The following is a 24,945-nucleotide window of genomic DNA, read 5'->3' on the forward strand; positions in this document are numbered from 1 at the left end:
CATTTAAAAATAACGAAACATTCAAAAGTGAAAGACCCACCACCTCTTTATTACACGACTTACAACGATTGTTTATGTCAACTAGATGCCATGCAACGAAATCACGAGTTCATACACTGAAAATGAACTTTTCTTTACATTTGTATTACTACTTTCTCCTCCAGTCAAAATGCACTATTTTGATTCTTTGATGAGTCGTTGTGGACGGCATGGTGTTCCTTGTTGGTAGCAGCTTCTCCGTCTTTTTTCTTGTTAACTTCAGATATCTAGAATATAACATTATTCTTCATATAAAATATATGTTGGATAATAATTTAACATGCATTTTCTATAAAAATTTTAATTTATTTAATTTAATGTTTTAAAAAATAATAAATATTTCATACACCTTAAAATAATTTACATTATTAAATTATAAGTTAATCACGATATACATATTTTCGGTTTAATAGTGCTCTGGAGAAATATGGAGAAATAGAGAAATATTTGATTTGTAATTGTTTTATGTATGTGTAGTTCTCTATATTCTTTCAGTTCCACAACATATACTAAATATTAAATATTCTATCAGTTTCACAACATTTACTAAATATTAAATATTGTGGCTTACTTGGATAGTGGATATTTTACATTCCTTCGATTTCTCCGACATTTTATGGAACTTCCTTAAGATAGGACTAAGGAGATCTGGATTAACGTCCTGTTTCTCCCCTAAAAAATAAATGTACGTTAGTACAAGTAGCATCTATAGGCATATCCTTGGACAGTTTACTTTGAATGTTTAAACTTTATAATTATTTGATGTATAATATAATAATATACTGTCATAATAATATACTGTCAATCAATGAATAAAAACAGCACCATTAATGTTCCACTTATATGGTTGTGAAAATTGGTGCATAAAGTAAAAAAGATTATGAAGCATAAGATTTACTTATTAACTGAAACCTCCTAAAAGGACTGGGAATTAAAAAAAATTCTATTATCTTAGTTTAATTCCATATCAATTTGCATATAGGTAAATAGAATAACACTGAGAAAGTTGACACATTATTCTGACATTTATTACTTCCAACAACATATACTCATACTCCTCCCCCACCCCACCCCACCCCATTGTTGTTAGAAATACTCGATGTTTTGTTATTGTTATTAGCTGAGAGACAATTTCCACGCTTATTGGAATCTTGAAGTGGATTGAAGAAGTTCCATGATTGGTGTATAGATCAGGTTTATGTAAAAAATAAAAAATATAAAAAAGTTTAATTTAAAATCTTAGGCCATTCTTGGTGCTCATGTACTATAGATTTGCAGTTTATAATCTTTTATGGATATGAGTCACATAAAAATATGAACAAGAGTTAGCCGCTGTCAAACAGAAATGGCAGTTAAAATTGGCTAGAAGAACACCACACAAATATAATTCCATACAATATCAGTAAAAATTGTAAAATATTCTCAGAAATGTATTTTAACCCTCCCGCTTAGCACTCAAACCCGCCGTAGAACACCCTACTGATTGATGTAATACTTGTGTGGTGGTGGTGCTTGGTTGGTTTGTTGTTTTTGTTTACCTTGTGGATATGATATGAAGTCAGAATAACAGATAAAGAGGCAGAATTTGAGTATAAGCGTTTCATAATGTTGTGATTACAATATTTAGATAAAAAGCAAAGTATTTATGTTTATTTCAAGCTATCTAAACAGAGCATCGGTTCAAATCTATACCCACCGTGGAATAAATTAGGCAGTAAATGAATTTCATCACTACTGCAGTGCTTATTGGAGGCCTGCAGTAGCTTGACAACTCGTCATATGTAGTCATAAGCATTTCATAAATATTACAATTACCAATATGCTAAACATTTCAGCTCTTGTTTGAATAATGTAAATTTTTTTATACATTTACTTTATTACATTTTGAGTATAATAAATATTGAAACTATAATATTAATGCTTTCACTAAATATATATCAACAAATAAAATATAATTATCAATTTTTAAAGTAAAATTTTATGCACCAAAAAATTCAGCTGATCGATTTTGATAACTAAAACCTAAGACATATTTGAAATATAGTAATCGGGAGATGAAGAGGAATCGGCCATGAGACGCGGTGATTAATACATTGGAGAGTAATGGATGGCAATGCTATAGCCAATGAAGTTCTAACTGAGGCTCCGCTATTTCTGTTACCCTCCTACCATGATCAGAGCTTTAATAGCTCAATAGCACCTTATCCCTACACTGTCCTCTACAGATAACAAGGAAGATGAAAAGCATTCTTGTTCGCCCCTTTAAGCCAGTTCTTTCAAGGATGTGAAATAGGGGCGGTTGTTGGAGGGAAGGATTAGCAGTTGATAAAAACCTGGGAGGGTAATGGATGGCAATGCTGTAGCCAATGAAGTTCTAACTGAGGCTCGGCTATTGTTGTTACCCTCCTGCCATAATCAGAGCTTTAATAGCTCAATAACACCTTATCCCTACACTGTCCTCTACAGATAACGAGGAAGATGAAAAGCATTCTTGCTGCTCCCCTTTAAGCCGGTCCTTATAAGGACTATAAGAATGTGAAATGTGGGGGTAGGACCGTGGAGAAGAGAATCGACCGTGAGATGCGGTGATTAATATCATTAGAGGATAATGGACGACAATGCTGCATCCAATGAAGTTCTAACTGAGACTCGGTTATTGCTGTTACCCTCTTGCCATGATCAGAGCTTTATATAGCTCAATAACACGTTATCCTTACACTGTCCTCTACAGATCTACAGATAACAGGGAATATGAACAGCATTCTTGCTTCGCACCTTTAAGCCAGTCCTTATAAGGATGTAAAATGGGGGAGAAAAAAATGGTGCCTATCAAGATGAGAGTTTACGTGTACTTTTTACTAATCTTACGTTTTGATTAATATGATATTTTTGGGGGGGAATTCTGAATGAAATTCTGAATGATTTTTAGAGATAAGCTTTCTACGTTTTGTGACTATTTTTGCACTTATATTGTCTAGCTGGTAGATTATTGCGTTAGCCAACGTTTGGCATTGCTGCCAGTTCTCTATGGCTGCGGGATTCTCTACATAATATTTGCTGGCAGGTCTCTAGACCTGCGGGATTTATATTTGCGCTCATACGCAATTAAATCGACATGAGCGTGCCTGACTTGGACGTTGTCACTAATTTGCTTGACGAAGAGCTGGCTATCATATTCATTAATAAACTTCAAAAGAAGTTCAAACTGAAATGGCCTGCCAACTTGATTGATCCCGACATCATCGTCGACTCTCTTGACAAAGGGCTAGCACTCGCTTTCATTAAAAAGCTTCTTAAAAAATTTGAACAAGAATGGCCAGGCTACTTAAACTTATATTCTTTACCCGAGGTTGATGATGAAGAAAATGAAGGCTCTCCTCAAATGGAGAAAAAGCTCAATTTACTGGTATCTACCTCTAATCCCTCTGATCAAGAAGAAACTCACGCTCGTAAGAAGAGAAGAAACTCTCGCTTCTGAACCAACAAATGAAGTTGGTATGGACGAAGACTCTCCCAATTCAGACTCCTCCGCTTCTCCCAATGAGAAGGTTCCACCGGTTATCCTAAGGGAGAAGCAGAGATGGACAACCCTAAGAACCACCATGGCCAACCTACAAACAAATTATAGATTGGCCAAAAATGTAGATGAGGGCAGAAAAATTCAGCCTTCTTGACCGATTATAGAAATCTTACAAAGGAGCTGGACGCAAGAGGAATACAATACCGTACATTTTAACTTACCTCCAAAAAATTCTGAAAGTGGTCCTACGAGGAGTCTCCGAGGATATTGACACGGATGAAATAGTCACTGACCTCAACTTACAGGATCTACCTCCCATAAAGTTCAGATCAAATAAGACACCTATGCCTCTAGTTTTAGTAGAGATTCATAACATTTACAAGGATATTTACAATCTAAAGTCAATCTGTGGACTTAAAATCACCCCAGAACCATTGAGTAAAAGAGCATCTTCTGGGCAGTGCCACAGATGCCAGAAGTTTCGCCATGCCCGAAAGTTATGCAAAGCTCAGTACAGATGCTTAAAATGTGACGAGAATCACCCCACAAACACTTGCACCAAGCCAAAATCCACCTTGAGACTAAGTGCGCTAATTGTGGCGGTCCTCACTCCGCTAATTATAGAGGGTGTGTTCATCACCCCAAAAACAGATGGAACGATCCAAATAGTCAAACTTCCTCGTCATATAGTGGGAGAGTTCCTGAAATTCAAACTCCTCAGTCCTCCAAAAGTGAGAACATGACAACAGGTGCTCGCTCATCATTAACTGAGACCCTCAAGAGAATGAATCTTCAACACCAAACGAGAACTTATGCCGATGTGACCCGCTCGAAACAAATAGTACAAAACCAGAACCTGGTTAATCCACATTCAAATCTATCAACTATTATCACCTCTTCTCTTGCAAATATGCTGCAGGATTTCAGCAACATAAACCCATCACTAAGTGTTACAAAAAGATTTTTACAGCAAACGCAATCCATATTATCCTCACTCTCTGATACATAGAAAAAATCACTCCAGGTTCGCTTAGGATTATCGCTTGGAACGTCAACGGTATCAAAAACAAAGTGTTGGAAATCCAGGAATTCAATAATATATATAACCCAAATATACTTCTAATCAATGAAACTCGCCTGAGGCCTGCTGACAACCTAAAATCAGAGGGTATCAGGTTTACAGAAACGACAGACTTGGGTATAGAGGTGAAAGTACAGCTACCCTTATCAAAAACTATATAAACCATCATTCAATAACCAACCCTGCAACCACCAACCTCGAAATACAGGCATTAATGTCCTCACAAACACAGTTGGAAACCTAAAAATGTTTGCTGCTTACAACCCTCCAACAAAAACATCGTTGACCTCAGATCTGGATACCATCCTTGGAGTAAAATGACCGGTCATCATCGTGGAGACTTCAATGCAAACCATCCTGCCTGGAGCAGCAAATCTACCAACAAAAATTGCCGCATTTTGTTTAACTACTCAAGTTCCAATTGCATAGCTGTGGCTGGTCCTTTAGTTCCAACTCATCTCAGTCCAATTGGCTCCTCCGACGTTCTAGACATAGTTATCCTCCAAAATGTCAAATTGCAGTACAACTTGAAATAAGAATTTATATTTCTTCATAATTGTGAATTGTCAATATAGCGTCCTGAAAAAGTTGGTTTTTTTTCGGCTCACCATTAATCTCAAAAATTTGGCATCATTAGTAACCAGAGCACACAGATTCTGCTCCTCCGAAGGTTCTTTAAACCAAGAATTGGAAATAATCCAAAATATAGCTATACGAAATGAATACAATCCAAAACCACGTAAAAAACCATCAGTCACTTCCCCACACTTCAACCTAGACTAGAACAAACCCGAACGAACATGAACGTAGGATTCCCATACGTATGTCAAAGGCATCTCTTTGATATACGGTATTTCAAAAATTATGAAGAAATATAAATTGGCTGCTATCTACAAATCAATCAACCAAATCCACAATTGGTTACCTTCTCCTAAAGACAAACTCTCACCTCTTATGCTACCTAGTGTGTAGGAAGTCCTATGCTCCTGTAAATTGTCCTACTATGGACAGACAGGTAGATCCATTAACAAATTCGTTTCGGAACATCAAGACCATATCCGTCTCATCAAACGGCAGAAATCTGGCCTCGCACAACATGGAATTGAAAGTCCAAACCATAGGATCCATTGGAAGAAAACCAAACTTCTACATAGATCTTTATACAAATCTGAACGTTTATATAAAGAAAGTGCTGAAGCCCTACGTCACAGACCTAATTCGAACCGTAATGACATTACTGTCCCTAAAGTCTGGAAAATTGTCATTCTAAATTGTGTAAAATAATTTTATATGTTATCTCATTTTAATGTAATCTTTTTTTTTTCTTTCCAGATATATTTTAATTTAATTCTATAACACGCTACTGCACGCATAGAGGGTTTATATTGTAAGCATGCACCCTAACTGTTTCTAATTCCTAGTATTGTTTGAATTAACTGTATCGAAGATGTCCTTGATACTTAGGACGATATTTACTTATTAAAAATCGTATTACTGTGGTTACATGTGTATGTTGAGTCGTGGTATTCGTGTGCTTCATATCTTAGTGTATATCTTAATATTTTCGAGAGATATGAATAATGAGTTAGCGATTTTGTGATTGAAAGACTTTTTGGAATGCTGTTCTAGTTTTGGATTCATCTGTCTAAGGTGAGCTTATTTTCCTTGAGGCGTGCGATTGTATTCGTGCTTCAGATGATAATTGTCTTCGATACTAATGGGCTTTCTTAGCTGTTAGGAGAACTGTGATCAAGTTCTCATTCTGTTTTGAAAGCTTGATGTCAAATGTCTATATTGGGGATAAGTCTTGTCACCAATTTAACTCCCGTGTGCGAACCTTGGACTTGAAGATATCCAAAACACGCAATCACGGTTCACATTTTAATCAATCCCTGAGGCATTCCAAGATCAGGAAGTCAGTTTCAAAGGATCCAAGACGTAAACAAACAAAAATCTGAATATTTCTTCCACAGTGAAAATACATCCCCAATGGATGTATGAAGAGCGACTCCGACAGAAAGCTGATATCTTCAGTAATGTTACGAGCTAAAGATCAACAGTAAAGATAATATTCCGTGTAATACCTCCTCCCTAAAAATGGTAAAAGAGCCTTAGAATTCCATGTAATTTTTCCTACTTGATAGAATGAAATCAAAAATATTATAATGAAACTTAAAAACTCTTCTGCTCCTGGCCACGATAGTATTAATGTCAGAATTGTGCGGGAGTACCAGGAATATGTGATATCTAATTTGATGACTATCTTCAATCTATCGCTGATGACTGGTATGCCTCCAACAGAATTTGAGAAAGCTGTAGTAATACCAATATATAGAAAAGGATGCAAAAATGATCTTAAAAACTACAGGCCAATCTCTCTACATCCGGTTTTCTCCAAAATATTAGAAAAATTAGTAAAAAATAGATTAGTCATTTTTTTAGAAAAAAAAAACACTTCTCTAAGAACCAGTATGGGTTTAGACAGAAACTAAACACTGAGCACGTGCGACTTCGCAAACTTGATTTATTCATGAAAAGACCAACACAAACTAACTTTAGGTCTTTCTAGACTTCTAGAAAGCTTTTGACACAGTATTCCATGATATTTTATTTTAAAAAAATGGAGAATGTAGGAATTGTAGGCTGTGCACATGACTTGTTTAAGAGTTATTTAAAGTCTAGATCACAAGCAGTAAAAATTAATAAAAGTTAAGCAATTTCGTTCGGTTAAAATGTGGTGTTCCCCAACTTCAGTTCTTTGCTTGAGCCAGTATTAGTTATCATTTACATCAACTTCTGTGGTCTACAGGTTTGAAGTAAATACTTTTGCAGATGATACCTCACTGCAAATTCTGTAAGTGATATGCAAAACACGGTTAACTAAACAAACAAAGTTCATAATTTTTAAACTCAGAAATACATCTAATAATAAAACCAATTTTTCCATCTATATATTCCTACATAACTGAAAGTGTAAAAGTTACCAAAATTGTAACTGCATGGAGATAGAAAACGTCAATATTATAACCTACCAAGAATGTGCTTTCCAGCTTCCGTCGTTACAGAAGTATGCAACAGAGTAAGATTTATGCTATCTCGAGTAGTCTTCTTCTTAAAGAGATTCTTATCATGTTCTTGACAATGTTAAGAGCATTATATTTCTCCTGAATAAAGACAGACTGTTACACAGTACAGTATGCTCAGCTCGGGAGGAACATATCACACCACACCGACACCATTAATCTCCTTACAAAATAAATTAATACGCTTTAACCAACATTAAATATAGAGACACTACGGTGAATGCTAAATATGCCTGATTAAATATCCTACCCTTAAATGATTATATATTTACAGGATGCTACCCTTCCTAAACACTGATAAGCGGTACGTAATTATTAGAAAAGATATTTATGCAGAAAAGCAGGCTTCAAATATTCTATCCCAAAAGCGAAAAAAACAATAATACACAAACACCAGATATATTTGGCTCCAAAAATCTTCAACGGCTTACCGCTCTTAATATCAAATGAAAAGAACGTGCACACATACAGAAATCTGATTAGACAGTATATAAATTTAAGAATATTGAAAATTTGTTTAGAATAATTGTATATAAAAAGTATAAAAATTGAATAAAAGGAGAAATTAACTAATTCAAAATATTCAAGTAATTACTGCACTGCTCTTATTCCACATTTACGTGTGTGTGTGTGTGTGTGTGTGTGTGTGTGTGTGTGTGTGTGTGTGTGTGTGTGTGTGTGTGTGTGTGTGTGTGTGTGTGTGTGTGTGTGTGTGTGTGTGTGTGTGTGTGTGTGTGTGTGTGTGTGTAATTTTGTAATAATAAAGATATAAATAAGAATACAGCAGAATATCAGAACCAGCCAAGTGAACAAACCACGAAGGTCCCCACGTGCCAATTATAAAGCATGTATACAGTGCGGATGAACCGGCACTATATAGTACCCCTCAAGAAAAAAAACCCATATCTCAGAAAGTGATTATACGCAATAAAGAAACCTTTTCTGAAGCTCCAAGAATGACACAAATAAGTCCGTCGTTATGTGGAAGTATTAGCATCAGGAAGACAGTGTAACTCAATCTACAACATTCAGTTAAACTCAGAAATACCGGTTTAGTTACAGTTTATGGGAAATGCAAACTGAATTAATCAAGACCAGCCTTACATAACATTCCTCCCCGACTGTTTAAGGTAAACTCTAAAATTCCGGTTCACACATGCTAACGCCTACAGAAAGTCCAATTCTTTACAGATCAGTATTTGGAATTCCAATTGTTTGAGAAATATATTACTTCAACAATAAGAATTTGCTGCACTAACCTTGCAGACATCAACAGAAGATGAAATACATACAGCTAACACAAGCGGACTAATAGTTCACTCTGTATGTAACCCCTCCAATAAACGCTTATATGTGACTTTGATCTGGAAGAGTTGTTAGGCACAAGCCCAGTACTGGCCACAGCAAGTGACCTGAATATTGAACATGCTATGTAACAGTAATTTCATCACCAACAATTACCAAATCCTCAAGGCATCCGCCGCCACTAGGCATACAGCAGTCATCAGATCTCTAATTCACGCACTTCAGTGGAACTGGTTGCCCAGATATACTGGGCACTGTTGTTGTGTGCGATAGATGATCTCAGACCAGGTCACAATGCCATGATACGTCAACTAATACGTCCGCGGGTGGGGGGTTTCCTCTCCCCCTCTGCGGATCGAGTAAAAAATTCTACAAATTATAATCGTAAAAGTGATTGAGATATGTCACCTTACACCCTCGACTATGGGACGCTTTGTCCGTCTTAAAATTTTATTGCGTGTTGGCTGGTTTCGGCCCTCGCAGGGTAACCATAGAACCAAATGTTTCATCTATTGCGTCAGTGAAACACGTGTGTTTCTGTTTTGGGTTCATCTTTTTCTGATTTGTAAAAAAAATTTTCATTACTGTTGTAAACCGACCAGTTCGTTCGCTCTCTGTGTCTAGTGAGTCACTGACTGAAGTGTCAATTGTAAATTTATAGTAAAACAAATTTAAACAGAAAAACGCATCATTTTTAAAAAGTAACTGTATGTAATTTAATATTTTTTACTTGTTAGTTTTATGTTTTTTTGCTTTTAAACTGAAATAATTTAATTTAGAATTTTTGGATTAATTAATTAGTTGATTTTTAATAAAATATGCCTGTCAATTTTTTTTATATATGAAATTGTACTTCTGTAATTCTTGTTTCCTTTATATTGTAAATTTATATACATTATTGAATGTGTTTTTGTGTTGATGCAATACTGTATTCTATAATCTGCTAGTGAAAAAATAATTAAATAAAAATTTATTGATGTAATTATTTGTCTCCAAGCTTTCCCCTCCCCCCCCTCGGAAAAATTTCTGCGGACGCCCATGACTCGACTCAAAGAGCCGAATCACTCCGGACTACCCCCCCCCCCCCCCCACACACACACACTTATCCATTAATGAAACTTTCACCGCTTTTCAAGAAGCTATTGTTCCAGATCTAATCATAAATTCACAAGAAAAGAATTGATATCTCGGTGCTTGACCTAAAAAAACAGGCATCCATTGCTCCTTTAGCTTTACCACCACGTGCACTTCTGCACTCTCTTATCCCAGAAGAAATTAATTCATAAAGACGAAGAAAAAAAATAAAATGGCAAAAAAAAAAAATACACGCTTATAAGACCGTCGGAATCGGCAATGGGAGTCAAAGGGCCAGACCTTGAACACGGAAGATGAACCTTTCAGAAGAAGAATAATGAAGTCTCTTCGTACTGGCCGTAGACTTTCACCAATCCATGGCGAACCAGGTACAGAAAAGTAGGCATTTGACACAACTTGGTGAAGCAATGGAATCTCAATTATATTTAATTGAGATAAAGTTGCAATTAATTGAGATAAAGTTGCAATTAATCTTAATTGCATTCTCTATAAAGCGCATAACCACTTGCGTAGTCAATTAAAAACGCAACTCTTCATGAAACAGAAAGCCAGTCTTGCCTACCGAACTGCAATGAATTATCAAAAAGTTGAAAAACAAGCGAGATCTCCAAGAAGCTAATCGAATGTCTTATCACATTCATCAATGTTATACTGAGATTTTTATACTTCTGTTCAGGTTGTTTTCCTAATCCCTAAACCTGGTAAAAAGAATTTTCTCAGAACTATCGTTCTATTAATAGGCTCTTATGCGTAGAAAAGATTTCTGTCATTCTTCATTACGACATACCACACGGTGTGCTGTCGTGTGGCTTATGCAATCCGAACTTCACCTCAATTTGACCGTATGATGATTGCATTTTAATCGATGCATGAAAGTTTTAAGAGTGCATAGCATATCAGCGCTGAACAATTGGTCCAATGCAATTAATTGTAGGATAACTTTGAATACTTTCATTTATCAATTAATTGTAACCAAATCTTGACCCTTGGTTACACACATTAAAAAATTGTAAAAACTCACTAACTTATTTTAAACATTTTTAGAAACTACGAAAAGTATCTGATAATGTGTGTGGAAGTTTTCTTCACTTGGCTATGCTACGAATTATATATTGGGTTTTATCCTTTATCCAAGTGTAAGCAAACAAAGTTTGCGCCTGAAGTACTTTCAGGACTGGGGAAGCTCGTGGTAAGGGTGGTATAAGTTCTTATCACTTTCCTTAGTATAGGTAAATATCACTTCTCCATTACTTCCGCCTTAGTATCACCACCCCAGGTTCTAGCTCCCACTGATGAGACCTCAATAAAGGTCGAAACCGGTCTGGGTAGTGGCCCTTTCCTTAATGCATAGCATTATACATGTCCTCAAGGATATGTGCTTTGCATTATGCAGATACTAAGGAAAGTAATGAGAACTTATACCACCTTTACCACGAGTTTCCCCAGTCCTGAAGGTACTTCAGGCGCAAACTTTGTTTGCTTACACTTGAATAAAGGATAAAACCCAATATATAATTATCTGATAATGTATTTTACTTTACTTGTATATATAAAAGGAAAATATTTCTATTTGTCTATAACAAAATAATCAGGCAAAAATAAATAAAAACCAGCAGAAAATATGGTAGTAATACTTGAATTTCATATTTATAAATATTGTGTATATCGTGATGAGAATAATAAAGGTTGTATTGTATTGTAAATCTGCGCAGAGTGGGGTACAATGTGTATGTTTTACGATATTATATATTAGAAAATAATAATGAAGAAGAATACTATATTTGGTTGGTATATTTGAATTAGTCAAAGGTGTAATTTAGAAGAGGAGGACGAGGCTTATCTCCTTCGACTATAAAACTGTTTCCCATTGTAAATATGGGCAAAAGCATTTTTCATAATTTCTCGAAAATTAAATATATTAAAATGTCTATATTATAAATATAAAGTTGCGTATCACGTCAGTTTACACTTCATGCGCGCAAAACAGATGGAACTCAGAAAACAAAAACAGCAACTCATGACAATAACAACGCACAACGGCATTGGTTGACACAATAACCAATCACAGCCTCTAGGTGCTCTTGTCTCGGAGCTCATCCAGCCTCGCCTTCTGAGCAGTTTAAAACTACTAGAACGCTAAGAATTTGACCAGCTGTGCCTACTTTACATATTTTTAAAGGACTCAAAGGCACACCTGGCCATTAACGCGAATGTGATGCAATGTTTACGCGCGAAAAGTGTCTTCTTCATGAATCATTAGTATAATTGTGTTTACTTTTAGGATATATATATATATATATATATATATATATATATATATATATATATATATATATACGAGCTATTGGATTACAAACTTTTATGTTGCGTATGCGACTACCAATACCAATTCTCTTCAGTTGCATGCGCATAGTTCGGTGAGATATGGCCGGGAACAGACTTCATTAAATGCTTCGGTGAATTGCTACACACACACACACACACACATACACAGGAAGTTCCGTTTGTCCGTACAAGCCTTCTCAGACGACACGATCTCCTTCTTGACAGACTTTGTTAGGACCACAGTTACGCCTCTAAGACAAGCAAAGTGGGTTATTTTTCCACTGATTAAACACCCGGGATATCTCCACTTTTGAGTAACCAGTCTGTTCTGCTGTTTTCGAAATCCTGAATCCAACCAGACGGGCACCAAAAATAAGCTGTTTATCGAATCTTCAATAGTGATCAACATCGACGATTACTGACCAGCAGCATTCTTAAATGGATGCCTAGAACATGTGGTGAAATCACGTGACCAAGTATTTTGCATATACGCTGTGTAAGTGATGTTTACCTACATCCGCATAAAGGTTTCCAATTCGGTGGCCAGTGTGTGTGTGTGTGTGTGTGTGTATACATACTCGTAGATAGTCATTGAATATATCAGTTTAGGATACGACTGGCGACAACACTCCTTGGAATGTTATTGGACGTAGCTAAATCTTTCGACAAGATTTGGCATTATGGTCTTTATAAATATCCAAAGACAAATTCTTCCAACTCACATTCTGCTGATAATCTTATATCTCAGTATCGGCAAATTTAGAGAAAAATTAAACAAAACTAGATCTTCAGGAAGAAAAATTACAGCAAGTGTTCCACAAGCTCTTTATTATCGCCATTGATTTTTCTTAATCTTTATGACTATATTCCTTTCACCTTCATCAATCACAATTTTATACGCGAAGCAAGAGATCGTGAGCAAGACCTTTTGCTCCTCTGTCTTCTTGAGCAAGAGATCTGATTCAAGAAATGACATATACAAAAGCACTGCAGTTCTTTTTCACAAAAAGACGTGTAGGTCTAGAAGAAGAAGTGGTCATGATGGAAACCTCTCCCATTTATTGGTAGCCCCTAGCTAAATAGTTAGGCGTGCAGTTGGACAAAAGTCTTAAAGTACACATCGATTTCATCTGCATAAAAACCACAGAATAATTAATTCTGGAACTCTCATTTTTCTCCTAAACAACAATAACCATATCTTAATACAAGCACAGGATACTGATCAACAAAATCGTGAGCAAACTGATACTGACTTACGAGTTACCAATAACAACATACAAAATATCATAAAATACAGGGGGAGTCAATAAAATCACTCCTCATAGATTAAATGTTATCTACTGCTATATATTCTCAATAAATGAGCTAAAATCCACTAAACCCTCTTCCTTTTTTATCATATCCCTTTATCTGTTTTAGTATTTGTGATAGCATAACAGTTAAGAGTTAGACAGTCTGACTTCCACGCTATGATTACTTCCATTTCTCTCTGATTATTATGTTTATCTTGTCATTCATATGAGAAATTCAGTCATTTAATTACGTATAACCCAAACTCGGATTATTTCTAGCTTTTAATTAATTACATATGACCTTGAATAGGATCATGTGTAACTCACTTGCTCAGCTCAGTTACTTGCCTATATCGTCCGTGTAAATTTGACACTTACCAGAAGAATTACGCGGACGACACCATATGTATAGAGAGAAGAAAGCACGCTAAAAAAATAGTACCAATGAGATTAGTTCCATTAATTTAAATCTGATCTTACAGAGGATCATTACTTACCTATAACGAAACTTGACAGATATCCAAACAAGCAAACAATGAGAAAACCAAACACAGGAAACCACGAGTATCCAATCTTGTACAGTGGAAAGATGTAGCTAAAAATAAATTGGAATAAATTAGAAGAATTTATAAGCTATGGCAACTTTGGCATAATTTTATTTTTTGATTTAATTTAATTTAATTTTAATTTAGTTTTATGATCCAATTATTTTTGGGCTTTATTTCCAAAATTCATAGCAAAAACAGATAAATCTTAACACTTTAGAATCATCCAAAATTAGTTCGGTGACCCAAGAATTGACTCACTTTTCATCATCTTCCTCGATATCTTTTAGTGCTGTAGACATGGTGGACGCTGAAATGAAATCGACAGTTGAATTTTCATAAGGGGATGTTGAATTAAATGAAGTCGGACATCCGTCGATTGACTGTACTCGGGGAGGGAAATACGCTTTTGCTGTGCTGGATCCGAAGCCGATAAATGCGTTAAAGACAATTCCCACGACGAGACCAAAGATTCCTGACTGAAATGTAGCAGAGGATATAGAAAAAATAAAATAAATAAAATAAAATAAAATAAAAAAAAATATATATATATACCTTATTATGTAAATAATAAACTTCAAAAGACATATTTCGGTGATTGGGTTGGGTTTTTCAGCATAAATATGCTGAAAAAAACCCAACCCAATGCAATAAAAATCAAGGTTTAATTGTCCGTCAAGTGTGGTCAGCTCTAATAAAAAATCTACCTCAATCTGAGCTCGGACTGTATGAACGAGAACAAGAACACGTGACATCGTCCAGTATTGTTCAACGTCAATAACGTTTTATATCTGCATTCTGTTATTTGAGTTTTATGAATAGCCAGACGGTTGTGATTTATATTTATTAATTCTCTTGTTTAAACTTTAAGTTATACTATTTACCCCCCGAAGATGTAAATCCTACGATTTACGAAACTTGTCGGGAACTATTATTTCAGTATGTTGAATAACTGAATAATAAAAAATGTGGTGTAATCACCGAAATATGTTCTTTTGAACATATTTCGGTGATTACAATTAGCCACAGAAGTCTACGTCTGCAATAATAAACTTATTTCATTATTTATATGACTTACTATTTTGTGATACAGTGACATACCTTTTGGTTAGTCCGCGTTGTCATCATTCCCAGTGTGAAAAGCCCCAAAACAGGTCCGGCCACGGTTCCAAACAACACACCAGAAGCTTCTAAAACTCCAGCGAAATTTTCAACTACGATAGTTAGTAAAATGCATAACAGTCCATAGAAGAGAGCTGCAATATAAATGTTTTTCTTTAGTTCAGTGCATAATACAGGAATAACAAAATGAATAATTTAACTTTAGTTTTATTTTTTTTTAAATTCGAGTTAAGAACTATAATTTAAAATCTATGAGATCGTTGAGTTTAACTTCGTAAATTAATGTTTAATATTTTTACACCAGGTTTTACGAAAACTATGATATGCTAAACAGGGATAAATTATTTGAATTTATCATTAATTTCATACCAGTGGAAACAGAATCCAGTTATGTTTGAATTAAATTTAACAATCATATTCCTGAATTGATTGAAAAAACTTTGATTGAATTTTGGTCAGCTAATCCTATAGGAAACTCGAGTTTGTTTTATCCAGCATACAGACAAATCGACCTGAGAACGCATGTAATTAATAAAAATGCTATTAGTAGCTGATAAATGATTAAGTGGTGCATACACTGGATCGTAAGTATAATTACCCTCCCCTGCTTTAAGTCCTTGGGCTCCTTTGAGATGTCAAGATACAGCAACAACAACAATAATAATTTTGAAAATAACTAACACTACCTTTGCACGACGTACAGGTGTCCACAAATGTTTATCCTGATTTCAACTGGCTATAATATTTTAACAATGAAACTAACTGAATAAATTTTGTTTCAGGTAAACTTGGGCACTCACAAAGTTTCCATATTGGTATCTTTAGTACACTACTGAAGTACTGAATTGTCTAGGAGATAGAGCCAGATGATCGTCCAAGGCGTGAAGAATTTTCTAATCTAGTTTTGAACCGCATCAATGAGGATAATAATTTTTTGCAGAGTGTTTGTTTCTCTGATGAGGCAAACATTTCACATGAGTGGAGTAGTCGACAGACACAATGTAAGGATCTTGGCAGCTGAAAACCCACATGCCATAAGAAAACACATTCAAGCTAGTTCAAAACTCAATGTGTGGTGTGGACTAAGGCATGATCGAGTGATTGGCCCTTTCTTCTTTCTTGTGAAAAAGAAATTAATGTCAATGTGTACTTAGACATGCTCAATAATTATGCCATTCCCCAGTTACATGAGATGCAACCAGATGTTATTTTTTAACAGGACGGATCCCCCCCCCCCTCATTGGTCTCGTGATGTTCGCAATCGTCTTAGTCGAGAATTCCCGAATCGCTGGATTGGCAAAGATGGTCCGAGCCCGAGATTACCGGAGATTATACCCCTAGACATGTTACCGGTGGTGCCCATGTTGTAGTTGTTCATTGACTTATTTTTCCTATATGTTATGCATTGAAGTCTAACTTTGTGTTCCATTTCAAGTATTAATTACAACTGAAGAATTATAATATAGGATGGTCATAAAATAACTTTCCCTGTTTGGAGGCATCTGTAGCTAAAACCAATGAACGGAATTAGATCAAATTTTATATTGAGACTTTTGAAGGCATGGGGAGATGATTTCCGCAAAAAAAAAAAAGATTTAGTACCAAAAGTGGCTGATAGGTGAAATTTTGGTGCTGTCGTAGCCAAAAACAAGCGGATAATTACATTAAAGGCAGATAAAATGGAATAATAACATTTCGACGGTGTAAGCGACAGCCGCGTCACTCATTCCAGCTGGATATATATGGTTCGTTACAATGATAATAATAATAATAATAATTAAACTAAAACAACAACTTGCAATAGACACAGAAATTAGTGTAGTTATTGAACTCACAGGAAATAATGTTTTATTCATCATAATCAAGCTCCGCTGGACCACATACACGATTTCCAATCTGCTGACCTTTCTTGTGTACAACAAATTGCCGGTGTGCGACATGCTATACAGCTGTGCCCAAAGAGTCGGATTGGATGTTCACAACAGCCCGTTTTTATGTTCTCTTTCAAGACATGCAAGTTGGGAACGCCACCAACATACACAACAGATTTCAAATACTACCCCGACAGCCAAAAGTCACATGGAGTGATATTGAGCACAATTCGTCAATCATTCGAATAACTGCCTGGACGTTCCCAATCCCTTTTTAAGTGGAATGAATTGATGGCTCTACTGTCACGTACGCACAGTAAAATTGGCATAATCCTTTTTACCTGCGTTTACTGCAAATATTTGACTGCTTTCGGCTCCGCCAGCACCAAAATTTCTCCTATCGGCAACTTTTGGTACTAAATCTTTTTTTATTTTCGCGGAATCCATCTCCCCATGCCTTCAAAAGTCTCAATATAAAATTTGGTCTCATTCCGTTTATTGGTTTTAGTTACAGATGCCTCCAAAGAGGGAAAGTTATTTTCTGGCCACCCTGTATATTATAATCAGGGTAAACATTTATGGACATTCTGTACTATTGTAATTGAGCTTCAACAGCTTAGACGTTATCAAAAATGTCTTTCTTTGAAAAGAACTAGATTTGAATCCTGTCTGGGATATCACCTTTACAAAGGGAACACTAAAATTCAAGACAATATGTTAGACGTTTCCGATAAGGAATGTCTACATTTCTCTAAGGAAATTTGAATTTTTCGTCATTTAACAGGCTAAAATCATAATAGATTACAGGCCTTATATACTTCTGTAATAAATCCAGGTAATTCAATTATATTCATTTTTTCTGAAATAATAATGCACCATTTAATTTATTTAAAATTAAATTTTTACATTATTAAAATACTTAAAATGTTTACTAAAATTCTAATAATATAAATTACACCATACTATAATTATTATATTTTTTTCATACATAATCCGTCAAATGATGGATCCCCGTGTGTTTTGCCGGGATAAGAATAGCACCAATGTAGCTCATGCATGTCGTACGAGGTGACTAAAATGGATATCCAGGGAGGGTAATGGATGGCAATGCTGTAGCAATGAAGTTCTAACTGATGCTAGGCTATTGCTGTTACCCTCTTGCCATGATCAGAGCTTTAATAGCTCAATAACACCTTATCCCTACACTGTCCTCTACAGACAACGGGGAATATGAAAAGCATTCTTGCTTCGCCCCTTTAAGCCAGTCCTTATAAGGATAAGTTTATGCGTTCTTTGATTAGTAAATCATTCACGTCTTGGTTTTAAGTATATTATGCGATTTGATATATATTTCTTAAAGAATATTATACTCGTATTTCGTTATTAGTAATCTATTCATGGGGAATACTGCTCCAAAGAACAAAAGTATGGGGAATGAAAAATGAGTATGCGTAACAGGTTTGGTGAGCTAGCAGCATGCAGGTTCAGCAGCAATGATGGATGACAGCGCTCATGGAAGGATTGAGGAAAAGCCATCAACCGAAACTGAGTATTTGTGAGATATTTGCTGGAGAGAGAGAGTCTATCAGAGGGTTCTTTAATTAATCTAATTGCCATATTTTGGATAGCGTCAAGAATTTAGAGGCATATTTATCACGTAAAAATCAGCTGTTAAAAATACCTTACCTATTACCTTCGAAATGAAAGCTGATTTTCCATCTGATAAATGTTGACACTTAGGTATTCTGCGTACGATGTCTTCCATGGTAACAGCAGTGAGAGAATTGACAGCAGAAGAAATGGTGCTTAGAGCTCCGCTGAAAATACCAGCTACACATAACCCAGCTAAACCAGGTGTAGGACCAAACGTTTTCATGATGTAATAGGGAAGAATCTACAAGGTAAAAATAAATTGATAGTTGTGCTTAATTTATTTTTTGATTAAACTAAATTTTAAAAAAAAAAAAAATTGTAATTATTTATTTTATTTTTATTTTTTTTAATTTCAATGATTTATGAAATCATTTGATGATTCGTGTTCATGTGAGGGGTCTCCATCAATTTTACGGAGCTTTAGGATTTAAACTGTTCTTTCAAGCGAAAAACCCGACATGATTAAAATTAGTGAGTAGTAAACAAAATTTAAATAAGTTAAAATGGCAGCTAATTCAAATATGTTTTTTCACAGGTGTTTTTCATATATCTTATATCTACTACTTTTATGTACTAGTCTTCACTATTAAAATATTTTAACATAATTTTATTATGCTTAAAATAACTAAAAACGAAAATTACCTGATCTCTTGATTGAACTCTGGTTATGTTAGAACGCAACATTGGATCACAGTCATGTAGGTTGGCATAAACTACAATTCCTACCATACAATTAAACAGGTTCAATAGACAGATTAGCGGAATGCTCCAATAAAGTGCCCTAAAGAGAAATGTACTGTTTCTGACCAACTGTTTCGAACAAACACTAAAAATCATAGGTTGCAGATAATTAATAATTTTAAGTGTATTATTTGTTTTATAAAATTTATTATTATTTTTATAGATTTAATAAAAATATCTTTAAAATTAAATAATAAATAATAATTTATTATTTTTTCATAATCAAATTTTTAAAATTCTCGAAATAATATTTAATGTATTAGTTTTTCATGGTTTAATTGATTCGCTTGGGCTAAGTTCAAACAACAGAACATTTATTTGGTTACAGCTTGATGTCAATTAGAATGATCGTAACGTAAAGTCAATTCATTTCAGAATGCATGGAATGCAAAAAATTATCTTTCATTAAATAATGTACATTTACGGACCTAATAAAGACAGCAACGATTATCCATGACATGAAGGTTGTCGTGAATCCTATCGTAGAAGGTTGCATACGAAATATGAAGTCCGTTAGGAAAAAAATTGCTAATTTTTCACAGTCCCCTTTGTTTTTAATAGTAATATCTACAGAAGCAATGTTTTCCAGCGTAGAATGAGGGCCGGCTACTATCTACTTTATCGATATCTTATAACTTAAAGACCAAGATTATTTTTGGAATTAAGTGAAATTGTCACTTCATTTTAATTCTTTACTTACGCTTTAGATGTCTTCAACGATTTGACTGTCATCAGCCTTTGAACTTGGGCTTGATTTGATCCAAATGTACCGAGACTGAAGATCAAACCTCCCAGTAAGCAATTCCAGAATGTATACCTCAATGTAAAGTCAGGATCCAGGCTGGAAAATAGAAGCGCATATTTGGATGACCATTTAGCATTGCATAGCCAATGGTTTTATTTCCTTATTTTTATTCGGTCTGATTTAAGTTTAAGTTTTATAATTTTTATATATTGAATTCATAACTAAAATTTCTTTAATTATTTTAAAAATTCGTTTGCATGTTTGTAAACAATTATAACGCAAAATTTTAAAAAAATCTTTATAGTCATTCTTGCTTCAATGAAATATTATTGTAATTTCTCCCAAATTGCATTTGACTGAGAGGAAGCATTACTAAAATTTTAAAACTCTGTACGCGGGCATTGAAAGTTTGGAAAAACGGATAAAAAATATAAACAAAGTAAACAAATTGGCTAGACCTGACCTGAGAGACCCCCCCCCCCCACCTAAAGGACTCAGAACCACCTCGATGTTGGTCTTCACGATCCGGTTTGTCCAGTCCTTTATATTGGAATAAAATAAAATTAGACGACAAAGACAAAAGTAATAAAATCTCAGTTTAAAAAGGCATAAACCAATGATGTTACAAATACATGCACCCTTTGTTGGCCTACAACATCTCCTTAGGAACCGTTCTTCACCGAAGATTAACAGCAAATAAAATATAAATACACCTCTTTCTGTATCTGTATTTTAATGCAGGTAGTTCTCACTTTACGAATTCCCGCTTTGTGAATTTTTATCCTCATGAATTTTTTGGATCGGAATTTTTATTTAAAATCGTGCGCGGCGAAGGTGATTAGGGGAATGTACGATTAATTACGCAGTATGTAATGAGGTGATGATCAGTTAGAACAAGCCTCAGTCACTCAGGAGACTTGGTGACGCGATTGTGTTATTTAGTTTTCTTCAATTACACCTGATTTTTTTTTATTTTGTTTTCTTTTTAACTATAAATTTCACTTTTCCAACAATGTCAAAAAGAAGCAACAGTGCAACACCATAAAATGAGCAAAAGAAACAAAGTAAAGCAATTACGTTAGAGAAAAAATAGGAAATTATTGCGACGTTTAAAGCACATCTCAGCTGATAAAGATGGAAACTTTTCTATCAAAGATTTTTGGAAGAGATTCATCATTTTAGAGGCAATTCGGGTAACTCAGAGCGCCTGGCATAAAGTTTCCGAAAAAAAAACTATGAAAGGAATATTTCATAAACCTTGTCTTCAGTTTCATGATAATTTTGAAGATTTTGAATACCCAACAACGATTGTGAATTCTGAAACTCAAGCGATTTTAGGTGGTATGGCTAACCAGTTGCAAATGGAAGTTTCGGAAGGTGATGTTAATGAGCTGCTTCAATCTCATAGTATGGAACTCTCACCCGATGATCTTGAATTAAAGGAACAAGAAAGAAACGAAGAAGAAAAAGACAAAGCTCCAACTCGTTTTTTAAAAGGCCTAGAAGAAGCATTTAAACTTCTCGAAAAAGCTCAAGAAATCTTTGAATCACAAGATCAAGACTTTGAACGATTTATTAAATTATCCCGCGAAATGAATAATGCTTCTGGTTGCTATCGATCTATTTTAAACGAAAAGAAGCGAAATTCAACGAAGCAGATGGCATTCGAGGCCTTTGAAAAAAATAAAATAAATAAAAAGATGTGCCGAAACTTCCTAATATACTGTGTCTCCTACTACCTCGATGGCTGCCGATTCAACCGGTGATATAGAAATGAGCTAATTTTTTTTCAAAGAATCTCTTTTAATTTAATTTTTTTCTTATATTATTTTTTAAATATGTAATATGTAAATCTAATCTAAGGCAATAAAGTCCAAAACTCCATCTTTACGGATTTCCGATTTAAGAACATCCCCCAAGAACCAATTTATTCGTAGGGTCCTTATAAGGACTGGCTTAAAGGGGCGAAGCAAGAATGCTTTTCATCTTCCCCGTTATCTGTGGTATCCGGAGAGTTCATCGAAAAGGCAATTCATCGAAAGACAATTCATCGAAAAGGCAATTCATCGAATGAACAATTCATCGAACGACAATTCGTCGCAAATGCAATTCATCGAAAAAACAGTTCACCGAAAATTTTAAATTTTCGAAAATGTTATGAGAAAATTGATCCATTTAGAACAAAACCTGAACCGTGAATAAGAAGATTACAATGCTACTTTCATAGGGAAAAATTATAGAACAGTATGGTTCTTATAGTCTTAGTCTTTCTTGTCCGATAATTGTTTCATGTCTGTTCATGGGACTGATTTGCCTGTTTCCGAAGAAAAGCCCAGCCGTATGTATATTATGCCTGCTAACTTACCTTTAGCAAAACAGGACTGATAAAAAGTATGCGTAAATGGGATCCAACTACCCAGGTCTTTCTAACTAAACGGCTTCGTTTTTACCGATTGAGCTATGCGGGCTTCATTATTATTATTATTGTTAATAATAATATGCGACTTCAATACAGCAATTATTATGGGATGAATTTTACTCAGATTCGCTATTTGAAACTTTCACAAGAAAATGTCGAACCGTTCCAGTTTTCAGTTCAGCTATATTCGGGGTGACAAAGAAATAATGTGTCCAAATTATGTACTGGATTACAAAAACTCTCTGACTTAAATGACTTAGTAGAAGTTGTTGGTACAAGAAGCTGTCTGCATGGTTCAGTTTTTGTTCTAAATGGATTACTTTTACCATAACATTATCGAAAATTTAAAATTTTCGGTGAATTGTTTTTCGATGAATTGCATTTTCGACGAATTGTCTTTCGATGAATTGCCTTTTCGATGAATTGTCTTTCGATGAATTTTCCTGTAACCGTTATCTGTAGAGGACAGTGTAGGGATAAGGTGTTATTGAGCAATTAAAGCTCTAATCATGACAGGAAGGTAACAGCAATAGCCTATCCTCAGTTAGAACTTCATTGGTACAGCATTGCCATCCATTACCCTCCAAGGGTATTGGATTGAATGAAACAATCCCTTTATACCTTATTCATATTCGTAGGGTGTCTTTTTTTTTAATTTTTTTTTTAACTTATCATTTTAATTAAAAATTATCGTTTAAATTAAAAGGTGTATTAACTTAGTGTTAAAAATATTTCGAAAAAACTAAAAAAAATTTATAAATACTTTTATTTTTTACAATATAAAATAAATTTTATGAATGTTTTATTTGAATAAATGTTTCATAGTAAGATTATACTTAATGATTCATTAATAAATTAATAGTAGAATTGCATCCGACAAATTATAAATAATGTAATGAAATTACTGATTTCAAAAAGAAAAAGCTAATAAATTACTATTGTATTCATTCAGTTAGACATGTGGTTACAGCGTATAGACTGTAGAAACTGTATATGTTATCACGACATATTATGAAGTTATTATACTTCATAATCAATAACTATAAGCAGAATTTATTCTCTTAACCAAAATATCTAAAGAATAGAATACAAATTACATAAAAGTTCAATTATAAAAAAATAAAATTAGTTACTAAATTCTTTATAAGATGATATGAATAGGTGCATCCACGATACACCCAAAATTAGAAATAATAGTAATAAACTAGAAAACACGAATAGAGAGAAAACAATTCCTGAAGGAGGGTAATGGATGGCAATGCTGTAGCAAATGAAGTTCTAACTGAGGCTCGGCTATTGCTGTTACCTTCCTGCCATGATCAAAGCTTTAATAGCTCAATAACACCTTATCCCTACACAGTCCTCTACAGACAACGGGGAATATGAAAAGCATTCTTGCTTCGCCCCTTTAAGCCAGTCCTTATAAGGACCATAAGGATAAAAATAATTCCCATATTCTTTTATTTTATTTACTGGGAGATATCTTATTTTATTACTAGGAGATATAGACTGGCGTATTTTTATACTATATTTTATTTTTATATTATATATTATATATATTATATTTATACATATTACAGTTTAATGAATATGGTTAGAAATTGACAAGCTGAATTTTGCTGACTTTTATTAAGCTATGGACCAAATTCATCATTGTATACGATATTTCATAAGTCACTCATTTGCTTTATTAGATAGAAAGCTGATCATGATATATTATGACTTTTCATTCTTGGAAAGAAATTTTCATCAGAAATGAATAAATTTCAAATGCCTTGGCAGTCAAACTTGTTAACTAATCATTAGCAGACTTTTTATCTCAAAAATTCTAACATCCTTTACACAAACATCCGAGTGCATATGAAACAGTTATGACAATTTGTAATATACAGTATTTGACTAAAAGAAAATGACTAAGAAATCGCTATCATTTCATTTTTTGTGAGTTTATTTGTGTTTTAAAATGTAAAAAAAAAAAAGTAAAAATATTTTTAATTTTATTTATACATCTTCTAAAATAATTTATAACTAGTTCCAACTGAGGCTCGGCTATTGCCGTTACCCTCCTGCCATGATCAGAGCTTAGCCCAATAACACCTTATCCCTATA

General features: G+C 34.4%; 1 protein-coding gene across 1 annotated transcript in view; it reads right to left on the minus strand.

Moving 5' to 3' along the window:
* Nucleotides 1-28: 28 nt before the first annotated feature.
* Nucleotides 29-24,945, minus strand: part of LOC150105621 (putative sodium-dependent multivitamin transporter) — a 56,089-nt gene continuing 31,172 nt past the window's right edge. Inside the window, exons 6-13 of the mRNA XM_090394948.1 lie at nt 20,373-20,513; nt 19,574-19,712; nt 18,965-19,172; nt 15,387-15,541; nt 14,547-14,764; nt 14,238-14,335; nt 611-711; nt 29-266 (exon numbers count right to left, since the gene is read on the minus strand). Of these exons, the coding sequence (XP_090251074.1) occupies nt 165-266; nt 611-711; nt 14,238-14,335; nt 14,547-14,764; nt 15,387-15,541; nt 18,965-19,172; nt 19,574-19,712; nt 20,373-20,513 (1,162 nt within the window). The 3' untranslated portion in view covers nt 29-164. The remainder of the gene's footprint in view (nt 267-610; nt 712-14,237; nt 14,336-14,546; nt 14,765-15,386; nt 15,542-18,964; nt 19,173-19,573; nt 19,713-20,372; nt 20,514-24,945) is intronic.

Source organism: Typopeltis vanoorti, chromosome 6 (genome assembly GCF_054136105.1).
Source record: "Typopeltis vanoorti isolate ZY-2024b chromosome 6, IOZ_Tvanoo_1.0, whole genome shotgun sequence".
Classification (NCBI taxonomy): Eukaryota; Metazoa; Arthropoda; class Arachnida; order Uropygi; family Thelyphonidae; genus Typopeltis; species Typopeltis vanoorti.